This window comes from Lactuca serriola, chromosome 9, assembly GCF_051521515.1.
Source record: "Lactuca serriola cultivar US96UC23 chromosome 9, Lser_US96UC23_V15, whole genome shotgun sequence".
NCBI lineage: Eukaryota > Viridiplantae > Streptophyta > Magnoliopsida > Asterales > Asteraceae > Lactuca > Lactuca serriola.
In genome coordinates, this window is record NC_136416.1 from 216,192,802 (window position 1) to 216,205,798 (window position 12,997).

Genomic DNA, 12,997 nt, shown 5'->3' on the forward strand with positions numbered 1-12,997 from the left:
CTTGTGAAGTTCTTTAATCCTTTGCATATAATAGGCTTTATCTTTTTCTTTCTCATTTTTCTCTTGTTGCTTTCTCAACATGGACTCCTTTTCCAAATGATCTCGCATATGAAAGTGAAGACTTTATAATAACTAAGCTTCATCTTTTTCATATAATAAACAACTAATCTTGCATACAAAAGCGAAGACGTTATAACAAGACAAAGGAAACTGCAAACACAGTCACATACAAACTTGACAGAATACAAAATATGAAACCTAACAAATAACCACATCTTGGAGTTAATTTATATTCAAACAAAAATTATAGTTTACCAGTCATGTGCATAGAATAATCATTATCAATATACCATATTGTTTCTAGTTCTTATACACAAAAAGCCTACATAATCAGACAGATTGGAGTTCTTGAACTCCTTGTTATAAACAAGGACCTTAACATGGGTTTTTGACTTGGTCTTTGATTTTATAACAGAGTGACTTTCAGATGACTTTTTCCGAGGTACTTTTGGAAAGATACATAAAGTCAAAGTCTTTTCGTTAATCTAGTAATCATATTCAAATTTTGTCGGTTAACAAGATATTTTGATTAGAGTAACAACTTTCTTGATTCTCCATTCTAATTTAGGAATGGATTCTGACCGGACATATATGTAAGATGAAATCATGGGGGTTTCCTTTATCCATAGTCTCAACAGTATTTTTAATGTAAGGAATTGTTTTTGTTTTAGGACTATTGCTTTTAGAAGTACAAGTGTATTTGAAAGGAGAATGGTCAGCGGTTGACAAGATTGTGTCTAAAGTATGATAAGATGAGTCATAAATAGTAACATCCGATGATCTCTTTAGGATTTAAATGGGTGCAAAAGAGTTTTGATTCCTTGTAGAGACAGTCGTACGAACTACAGGTAACTTAGTTGGTACACTCTCTTTATGTTTTTCAAGAAACATAGAATCAAACATATAATTTGTTTCATTTACTAAGGATTTCCAAAGTTCTTCTTTGGATTCACAATGTGTTGGATTAGGTGTATAATCCAATAACTAAATTAGTATAATCTTGAGTTATTAGCAAAGTCCTTTTGGGTTGTCCTCAAACCTAGTAATTGACTCGAATGCTTTTTGGAGAGAGAGAGAGAGAGAGAGAGAGAGACTGTTTTATTAATTTAATATATGATTAAAAAATTAATAAGAAATCAAACTAAATGATTTATTAATATATTATAAGAATAATATATTAATTAGAAATAATATTGTTTAATTAAAAATTAATCATAAATTAATTGGAATTAATTGGATTAATTAAAAGTGAAAGGACTAACGATGACAATGTTCAAAAGTTGAATATTGACCAATTCTTGAACCTCCCATAGAGGGAATGGGTTCTGGAGGGTTTATAGAGCTTTTCTTGGGCTCTAAGGAAGATTAGATGCCTTAGGGGGAAAGCAACAGGATTATGGTTGTCTAAAAGGAAACCGCCTTATCCACTACTTTCTTAACACCTATATAAACCCCCAAAGGGTTTATAGTTTTTTGGAACGCATATTTCCAAGCGAGAAATCCAAAAATTCTCCTTATTCTCCTCTCTCATCTTTAGCTTTTAATTTGTTAGGGTTTGGGTGTGAGTCATTAGAGGCACAAGACTTCTGGCGCTTGCTTTCTGAAGACCAACAAAGAAGGAATATTAGTTTATTTGCTATAATAAACTAAAGGTATGTATTTTCTAATAACCCTTTCTTAATATCGAAAATAACAACATACTTTTAGGGTTCTTGATATTCAATAGTTGTTTGCAAATAATAGTGAGAACATAGATCCATTAGGTTGCATGTGAGCATAGGGTTTAAGTTTTTCCACCAAAATAAGATTTTGTACCCTATAAACCCCATCAGTGGTATCATATCCATTGTTCTCATTGATCTTGCACAAAGTTGAATAGATCAAAATCAAGCTTTATAGAAACTAAACCCTAAGGAGGCAATTTTCGAAATCCACTAGGGTTCTTGAAAACCTAGCCTCCACTCTCATTTTTTCGATTTTTTGCAAGGGTTTTAGAAACCCTAGCCTCCTTTGCCCATTTTAGAAAAAACGAGGAGTCCCTTTTAGGGTTTTTCTTGTTTCATTATTTTTTTATTTTACAAGTCTTAAAAATTTGAACAATAAAAATCTGATAAGCCATAGCCTATTTTCGAAAATTATAAGGCTTAGGTTTATGATTAAATTTGAATTATTTTATTAATTGGTTAAATGTAAATAATTATTTAATCCATAATGATTTGATTAATTTTTTTAATTAAAAGATAAAGATTAAATCGAAATTGGTTTATTTTTAAATTAAATTAATTTTTTATATTCATTTCAAAAATTTAAATTTAAACCTAGTATTTTTAAAAAGTTTTAAAATACACCTTATACTATATAATTAAAAGATTAATATATTATATGTGTAAGACAAGTCAGTCAAATCACTAGTACGACTCATTCACGAAGCCATACTATAAGGAAAGTTTAAGGAAGCAGCCTATAAAATGACCGTTATTGGGTATCCACTCTTACCAACCGCTCTCTTGTATGCTGGAGGGTCGTTAGCCGAACGGATTTATAGGATATAATCTCATTAATAAGTATAATGATATAAAGTAACTAAACAATTTTTTTTTAAATCTGTTCTTAGTTACTTCAGAAAAAAATGTGAAAAGTATGTTAATCCATGAAAACGCACATCGTGCTTTATATGTCGTTAGTGGAGTGAGTGTGGTTAACCGACACACTAGTAGTGACTATAAAGAGATATGATGGGCATATAAAAAATTATCGGTGTTGATAGAACACGTGTGGTTAACCGACACATCAATGTGAGATGATAAATGACATAGAGGTTGTCAAGCGGGTTTTCATGGTTATTCACATCTTGTTTGTGATCCTCGACATCCCAGTCACAAAAGTGAGATCATTGAGTTTAAACATGCCATTGGTAAGAATCTCAAAAGTTCTAGAAGTTTCATAAGATTGAAATCGGTAAAATCCTTACCTACTGTAACACTCGTAAAAATCATGCCAAATTTAAATTTTTTCAAAACATTTCAAAATCATTAAACATTACAAAACTTGTTTTCAAAATAGTACAATATCAGAGTATCCCATAAACAAGTCATAAACATGAGGAGTTGTACGATCACGCCTTTGCCTTCCCACGATCATCTGATGTACCTGAAATAAAAACTAAAATTGTAAGCCCAAATCTTAGTGAGTTCCCCCAAAATATCGATACATAACGACAATACACATAATAACATGTAATGGGTCCACGACTTTACAGACTGGATTACCCTTTGGGCCCACAGTGTGAGTATGGCTTGCCTTACGGGCCCACAACTTACATCTGGCTTGCCTTTGAGCCCACAACATAAGTCTGGTTTGCTTTCGAGCCCACAACTTATGATTGGCTTGCACCCTTCAGTCCTACAACTGAAACATAATTGATTTGCCCTTAGTACGAGTTTGGCATACCACTTGGTCCTCATCTCGTATCTGGTATGTTAATGAATCCTCAGTATGAGTATGGTATGCCTTCCCGACCCTCAACTCATATTTGGCATACTTCAGGGTTTGTTGGTCACTGCACGAGACAATGCAACCTAAACCCTACCCACACAACATGTCTACATATACAACTAATCACACATACATATAATCAAACAGTAACACAGGTAGTCCTACAGATCCACCTAACTGGCATAGAAAACTAGCTTGCCTAATCATCTCATACTCAACACGTATTCAACTATTGGGATATCAAATCCAATGGGCAGACCTTGGTGTCTTAGACCCCTTATTATAGTGAGGATAACTCACATCTCAATCGACGAATCAAAGTGATAATTCAAACTATCAAACCACGACCACGAACTCCACCACCTATATTTACCATAAGATCATTTCCATAAATTTCCAAATTACCAAAATACCCCCTAGAGGTCAAACTGGTCAGCCCTTGGTCAAAGTCAAAGTCAACAATCCATTTTGACCCAACTCGTCGAGTTCCTTAAGGGTTCAGAAGGTCATAAAACCCTCACTGACTTGCCGAGTTTACCGCCAACTCGCCGAGTCTATGCGAAATCTGAAGTCGAGGAAACCCTAACTGGCTTGTCGAGTCACCCTACTGACTCGCCGAGTCCATGTAGAACGGGTAGGACAAGGACTATAATTCTCATTAAAAGTATAATGATGATGATAAAGTAACTAAACCTTTTATAAATTCTCAATCTTAGTTACTTTAGGAAAATGTGAATTTGGTGCTAACCCATGAAATTACACTTTGTACCTTACCAAGTCGTTGGTGGAGCGTGTGTGGTTAACCGGCACACTAACATGGATTGGTAAGAGTGGCAAAGGGTGACTTAATGTTTATCATAGATCGGTGGAGCGCGTATGGTTAACCGAAACATCGATTAAGTGATAAAAATTAAGGGTACCAAGTTAATTTGCATGGTTATTCACATCTTGTTTATGATCGTCGGCATCCCAACCACAAACTTGAGAGGGCACAATCGAGATTTAAACATGCCATTGAAAAGTTCAATGAATCTCAAAAGATCTAGGAGTTTTAATCCAATTAAAACCTAATACCTATTTCGTTTTTCATGGTGGAAATATGTGAATCGTCATTCGCCTACCTTTAAATATTTTATAGTTTGGATTACGACATCCCTCTTCCAAGTTATAAAGTATTGTGTTGGGTCCTAGCCTTAATATTACATTTGGGTGTCTAATTTAGGATTCTATATCTAATATAAACTTGTCTTTCTTCTTTTTCAGATGTCTTCCAACAACGCTACTTCTGGCTCAAACCTAAAAAACTCCTTCTCTCTCATGAATCTTTGTGGGAGAGTCATCTTTGATGGTTCCAAATTTAATTATTGGATCAGGAACATCATGATGGTCACGTGTTACGAGGACAAGGAATATGTCCTCGAAAAGGAGCTGAAGGAGATCGATGAGTCTACTGCTACCCCACAGGAGATCGTTGACTTCATGACTCATGAGAGAGATGACACCAAGGTGGCATGTATCATGTTGGCCATAATGACAGATGAAGTCCAGAAGTCATATGAGGACTTTTACCCTTTTGAGATGCACATGGACTTGATGGACATATACCATCAGAGTGCTTGTCAAGAGAGGTATGAAATCATCTCTTCCATGATAACAACCCGAATGAAGGATGGTGAACCCCTCATGGGCCACATGTAGAAAATGCAAAATTTTGTGTACCATTTGCTGAAGTTGAATGTTAACTTCCCAGAGGAGTTGGCTATTGACATCATACTGCACTTCTTACCTACTTGTTATGATTAGTTCCGAATGACCTATCATATGAACAAGGATGAGGTCACACTCAGCAAGCTTCAAGAACTTTTGAAGACTATCGAAAGTGGTCTCAAAGGTAAATCGGTTGTTACTACTCCTACTCCTAACACCGCCCCTGTTCTGGAAAGCTTCAAGAACTTTTAAAGACCGTCGAAAGACTGTTTGCTTGTCAAGACACTTAAATAAAGAGCTTCTATTATGCAATTTGATCCCTCAAAATTTGAAAACTTTTGTTTATAAAAATCATGGACCTCATTCTTCACCCGAGACGGACCAGTAACCCATACTCTATCAATATTAACCCTTTTTATCATCAATTGGCATCGTTACTTTTAACAATTCCATGAAAAAGTTTGGAGTTCTTCTTACCTTCGATACCCTTATACTCCCAAGAATTACGAAAAATATCATCAAAAACTTCCAACTCAATTGAGGAATCGTAGAACCTGAAAGGAGTTGGATCATAATCAACATAATCAATCTTCAAAATAATAAGTCTATGATGCATTTTTTTTGTTTTGTACTCTTCATTATTAAGTGGTTGATCATTAGACCTATCAACATCATTTTTCCTATTATGATCAACACATTCCTGTACAATGACTTGGATTAGATCAGGTAAAATCTCGCTTGAATTAGCCTTGTCATGGCCCATTTCAGCAGCCGCTTCGGTGGTATTAACCTACTAGGAACTAATTTCGTACACAGCTCCTTCAAATACAACCTCAACATCATCAGACTGCAGGGAAATTTTACTTACATATTCATTATTCAATGCTTCATCATCCCCTTCAAACTCATTACCATAAGTGGTCCACTTAGTCTCGTCTTTTTTAATAGATGTAACCTACTTTGAGATCTCCCGGACACTTACACCACATTGTATACATTCCATGAGCATTGATATGTTTTCCATAATTAGATATGATATATAAGTCTTTATTCACATTCTTCTCGAGAAGATGGAATCCTCTTGATATTCTTTTGAAAACATCACTTTGCTATATGTACTCACCACTCTTTTAAATATCATTGACGTCCATGCACAAAGCAAAAGGCCTACGATCTCCAACTACACAATATAGTCTCTTATAATGAAGTTATTTAATAGAGGTATGAATTCCTTAAAATCACCCTCAAACACTTCATTTTACTTAAACTTGATGCATGCACTATGAGTTTTATATTCAATCCAAAGTCTTAATCCACTTATATACTTGGTTTGTAGAACCCTTCACTCTTGCATACCGTGTATAAATTATTTATAAAAATGGGTCTCTAACCTTACCTAAGGTAGCACATGTCGAGTCAGGTACCACCAACATGTCAAACTCTAAGATCCCATTGTGTTTTTCCATCACTTGCTTATGCCCACCATTAATACCAATTCCTATTACTTTCAGTGTACCAACATAATACATACATGCCTCTTGACGAACAACACCTTCATCTTTCCTTGCCTTAGCCGTATGTTAATTGGATCATGATTTCACATTTGGCTGATGGCTATCATTTCGTACAAATCTCGCAACTGAGGCGTAAATATGGTAATTGTCGATCCATACAACACTAATTATCCTTTTTAGTTCAAGCCCATCTTGCAACCTAAAAAACTTAACAAAAGTGGACTTTTTCCTAATCTTTAATAATTTACGTGTTATATAAACATCCGTACTGTTCCATGTTGTTCACACATCTTCATGAGATCTTGTGATTCCAACATTGGAGGGCAATTAGTGATATACATCAACATAGTCATCAATTTTATCGACATCCTATATGTGCGTTTATGCTTACTATAACCATAACCATGATCGATTCCTTTCCCTCTATTGTCAATCCCATTATTCGTAGCTCAAAAATTCCATTCCAATTGAGATGAAACAAAAATTAAATCATGTTGTAGAAAAAACACACAACACACCCCATCAAAGATCGAAAAAAAGGCAAGTCAAAGCCGACTGTTAACGACTTTAAGGTTAGTATGCCTTTGATCTTTCATTGTTGTTTTAGTTTATGTACGTTTAACCAAAAACCCAAACAATATATATTCACACAAGTGCAAGATGTGAACAATAAAGAGTTGGGATATTAGCTAGGGCAAACTTAACAACGTGATACTTGAGAATAAATTCTTTGATAACAAAACTTCAATTTTGCTTGCCATTAGAAGTATGTCTTAATTATTGATTGCTAAATTTGTACAAATTTGGCTGCAATACGAAATGAAAACACATAATAATTGATGTCTATATTAAGCTTTATGATTGTTATGCTTTGTGTTTAATAAAGGTCAATAACTTATTTATATAAAATAGTTACATTTTTATCAAGTTGTGTAATGATAGGGTTATTTATTTATTAATTAATGCGGTATTGAATTATTGATTCAAGTTGTTATACATTTCTTTTATACTTTATTTATGTGTATATATAAAGTGGTAATGATATACTTTGTTACACCAATTGTTAGAAAACCAATTACAAAGTAAAAGATAACTTTACAAATCAATAAAAGTTTATTTAGTTACATACATAAGTTATTAATCATATAATTGCAACTTATTGACTTGATATATATTTAATATTATATAAAACTTCTCTTAATAATGATTTACATGGTTTAAAACATTATTTAGATGATAGATGTGAAAAATTTATATAATAATAGGTCGGTATATATTTTTTTGTTATTGAAATTATTATATTTCCATAAGTTATTAAATAATACTTTCTTCCTATTTTTAGATTTTTTTCTTTGAATGGTGTATTTGCTGGAGACAGGCTGTCATCAACAAAGCCCCCCTCCCTCTCTCTCTATTTGCCTTGGTCCTCCCCTTACCTTACGTTCTCTTTCGCCCTCTTTCTCTCAGGCTGTCTATCTCTCTCTCTCTCTAGGGTTTTCATTCGCGATTTTGATTTTCAATCTGGTTTCAGCTCAAGCGATCTGGAGTTGTACTTTGCATCGTAAGGTTGTTCACGATTAATCTGCTTTTATCTCTCAATTTCTGATTTCACCTTCGTACTTGTTCAATTTATATTGATTAACTGCCTCGTTTATTGTTTCTTAGGGTTTCATAGCATAATTTATGCAACAAAGTCTCAATTTCTAGCCGAATTAGGCGTTTAAGCAATTATTCTTTGTTATTTCTCTGTATATTTTCGTTTACTTCCTTTTCATCAGTTTTTTCCATATAATTTCTGGTGAAATTTGATTTTTGGAATTGCTAATTGTTAAGGATGTTGTTTGAGATATAATTTTGCGTATAATGAACGAAGAAATCCAGATTAATGTATGCTTATTCTCCCGTGTGGTTGAATTTATGAATGCTAAATTCGTTTGTACTTATTAATCTGGAGGAAACGGTTGAATTAATGCAAGTTATCGCGTTTTGTTAATAAATACTTGAATTTTCTGTTCTTCGAGTTTTGTCCTTATTCCGTTGTTCTTTTCCAGGAAAACTTTATTATACACTAGCGTTGGTGGTTGGAAGCCTGGGGTTTAGTAGGTTACAGATAGATCATTGATAGAAAAGCTGAACTTTCTATGAACATTCTTTTACTTTAAACAACAATTATAAAGAAACTCGTAGAAACTACCTTCAAATCGAAGGTTTCCTTTAGTCGCCTGAATCCAAACAAATTTCTTCCAAGTGTTAGTCACCTTCAGGAGCTTTTCTGGTTTTCAACTCATCTTTCTCATTAAGAATATTATTTACTATGTGGAAACTTGTTTGACTTTTGTGTGTCTTGAAAACTATTTAGGGTTCTTCTCAACATAAATCACTCAATTCATTGGATTTGTAGAGTTTGCTAATAGGATTATTCATTATAGACATGCATCAATTCCAAGAATAGACTACATACCTTTGTTAACTGTTTATCGATTACAGAAGGATATAAACTTTCTTTCTACTTATGAATTATGTTATCTTCAGTTACTGAATACTGATATTAATCTTCCATATCTGTCATTGCAGGCAGCTTAGCTGGCACATTACAATTACATAATCACGCGAGTGAATGGTTGGCATCGAAAGGGAGAAAAAGATCCAAGAATTGTAACCAACACGTGTCACCCAACTATTGGTCCTTCATCAAGAACGAATCAAATCGTTTCCAACACAAATTCCCAAAAAAATTCTACGCATCCATGCTGTCAGAGAGCATGCGTGGAATCCGTGTTTTGGGTGATGCCCCTGACAAAATTAGTTGCTGATGCACTTGGTGTGGTCACAATATCACTAGTCACCATCTCATCACTCATTGGTACACTTTGCATCCTCTACTCCTTTTACTTCCGTTCCCACATTCGCACCCAAGGGTATAATCGTCTCAAATATTTCTCTGGTCCGTGGGTCATCCGTATCATCTTCATCTTCTTCACAATCTGGTGGGGCCTCGGTGAAATCCTCCGCCTTGATTTCATCCGCCAAGAAGGGCGTTTACTCAACACCCTTAACCTAAAATGGCAAGACATTATCTGCAAATGTTACATAGTATCAAACCTAGGATTCTCCGAACCGTGTCTCTTCCTAACCCTAGTTTTTCTCCTTCGCGCATCCTTACAAAAAACCGAATCCGGTCCCTTGAGCCAAAATTGGAACTTCAAAACAACAATTTACATTCTCTTATTTTGTTTCCCGATTCTTGCCCTTCAAACGCTCGTTGTCATATTCGGGCATCATTATGAGACGGGTGACCGCGGTTACTTTTTCAAAATTACATCCCCGCCCTCCTCGCGTTGCTACTACCCGTTAACGAGCACTACCCTTCTTGGTCTTTTCGCAACTTTGTTAAACATGTACTTGTTTTATCTAGGAAGGAAAATCTTAAACTTAGTGATAAGCAAAGGGTTGAGAAAGCGTGTGTTCATATTGATAATCACAGTGTCAAGTTTCTTTCCTTTGCGCGTTGTGTTACTAGGTTTATCGGTTTTGTCAAAACCGGGGGACACTTTGTTTGAGATTCTCGCGTTCTTGGCTTTTTTGTCGATTTTATGTTGTGCTGAGGTGGCGGTTTGTGTGCTTGTTTATTATCCGATTGCGGACTCATTGGAATTGAAGAATTTGCAAGATATAGAAGATAGGAGAAGGATTATTGAAGAATATAATGATACCCTTTCGTTGATTGCTAACCAAAGTCCTGTTAGTGGAGGGGCAGATTCGGGAAAACAAGGGTCGATTTCGTTTCGGATGAATGAGAGAGGAGAGGAAGGGGGTTCAGGGGCGTTTGTGGAATTAAGTTTGTTTTCGCCTAGTCAGCGGTCGAGTCCCGTGGGGTCACCAAGGTTATTGGGGTGGCCTATGTTGCCTCCTTCGGGAGGTTGAGTGGGAAAAAAAAAGGGTTTAAATTTTGTGGGAATGGTGGATAGTTTGTAAAGGGGTTAGACTTAATAAGTATTGCTGTTTTTTAATTTTCTTTTTTGTTTTTTCTTTTTTGTGTTTGGGATTTTGAGATATGTTGGATTGGCTGGGAGATCCACCTTGTTTTTTTTGGTGGAAATTATGATATGTGTATCTCAATGATATTCTGCTGTTACTTTTATAAAATCCTTGTAAAATTTCATCCAGTTTATGCATTTTCTTTGTTATTGTTGATCGTGTTGCTTCCCTTTTGGAAGTCGAAGATTGCTTTCTTTTGTTCCACAACTCTTTTCCAAACATAAAACTAGAGTTGGTTGTTACGCAATTTAACACATTGTAATTGAATCTATCAAGAAAGATATGGATCTTTTAAATAAAAAATGGTGACTAAAATATGAGAAATTAAATTACCTCTTATTTTTTATACCTACAATTATTTTTATCCATTAAAAATATGACAAATCACCATTCAATTTAATTTTATTTGACATATTCCTAATATAGTTTTAACGATTTAGTTAAAAAAATACAGAATGATGACACTTGTCATAATTTTATTAGGTAGGCATATTTGTAGGAATAAAAAATAACAAGCAATTTAATTTCTCCTAAAATATTTATAGGGGTTTTTTAATATGTGTCTTAAAGGCACAAATAAGAAACATTAAATTATAAGAAATATTATCAAAATTAAATGTGAAATGTATTAATTATATAAAATATTTTTCAAGTTAAATATGACATGTTAAAAAATCTCATACTTATAAATATTTGGCCTTATGTTATTTGCAACCAACAATTTGGAGATGCATGTTGAGTTGTCAATATAAGTTATAAATTTGGTGTAAAATCCTTGCATGAATTTTGTCAAGCTTTCCAAAATTTTAGGGATTTGAAATTGATTTTGATCGGAGCATTTTTAAACGAATTTTGTGATACCCATAAAATATAGGGCTAATAACATAACAATACTATATTTTAGTTTGCCCATTTAATTTTAATTCGTGTCAAAAAAAATACATCCATTTTTTAATAAAATTTCTATCGCGATCATGATGACCGCGAAATAATGGTCAAAAATCTCCTTTTTTTTTTTGGTTAAAAAACTAACCATATTTAAAAAAATAAAAAATTAGAGCACCATAACCATTGTTTTCAATTGCTTGTTTTTATTGAAAAATGTTAATATACGGAAATCTATATTTTTTTTCCTCTATAAACAAACATCTATATCCATATATGTCGATGCCAAATCGTAAAGTTCACTTTTTGTGGTTAAAAATCATTCGGTGTTGGTTGCTTGTTTGTTGATATATATGACTCAATTATATTTTGCAAACTTAGAACGATGAAATTTAATCACTTATCAAGTATCGGGTTTTTTTAGTAAAGAATCACATCCTTTGATTTTTGCGGAAATAAACCTTTGTTATATGGTAAATCATTTATAACGGTTTGTCAAAAGCAATCGGGTTATACTTTTATATATCATACATAATTTCTAATTAGGAATTGTATCATTTAATAACTTCTTGGATGCGATTTTTTTTAGCAAGCATGTTAGTTAACCTCTTACTATAAGTTGTGTTGGGTAAAAAGACTAGATCATATAAAAATGAAACTTAATTTTCTAACATCTAATAGACCAAATATTGACTTGTTTGATAATTGATGAATGAACTGATTGATTTACAGACATGATTGAGTTTGAACTCTGACTAAATTTACATCTGACTGGTTGTTCGGAACGATGAAAATGATAATTTTACCTTTCTGTTCTGTTTGTAACTCAAACGATACAAATTCATCTTTTCTATATAAACACACCTGTAACTATTAAGTAATATTATTGACATGTTGATTACTTATTAAAATGAATCTATAACAAGACCATGTCAATTAGAAATATAGTAACTTCTTGCAAATAATGATTACATAATGCAACTGTTATTCACATCACAAATAAAAAAAATACAACAAAGACTTTTTATAATTACAGTGTGTGACATGTGTTAGTTCAACACCATTATCTTAAGAAATATGGTAGGTGGAGAATGGAAGAGTGCTGCTGGAAATCGGGGCAAGAAGAAGAAGAAGAAGACGTCTAGGACAAGGAAAACGAAAAAAACAACGTCGCCTAGGTAAAATGGGGACAAGTGTTGAAGGTGCTGAAATTGGAAGGAGGCGTGTTTTTTTTATTAGGGCATGATTGTCATTATCTCATTCACCTATTCGGTCAACCTCTTTTTTTTTCTTCGGAG

At 33.7% G+C, this 12,997-nt stretch overlaps 1 protein-coding gene across 1 annotated transcript; it reads left to right on the forward strand.

Annotated features, from left to right (window-relative positions):
- The first annotated feature begins 8,171 nt into the window (after positions 1–8,171).
- On the forward strand, positions 8,172–10,942 carry LOC145072854 (uncharacterized). Its single transcript, XM_079019335.1, has 2 exons — positions 8,172–8,342; positions 9,351–10,942. Exon 2 carries the CDS (start codon positions 9,564–9,566, stop codon positions 10,698–10,700), a length of 1,137 nt encoding a protein of 378 aa, XP_078875461.1. The 5' UTR covers positions 8,172–8,342; positions 9,351–9,563; the 3' UTR covers positions 10,701–10,942.
- The last annotated feature ends 2,055 nt before the right edge of the window (positions 10,943–12,997 follow it).

What these genes read in the sequence shown, in the direction of transcription:
- LOC145072854 (XM_079019335.1), top strand. Translation starts at nt 9,564, where the DNA reads ATGCCCCTGACAAAATTAGTTGCTGATGCACTTGGTGTGGTCACAATA.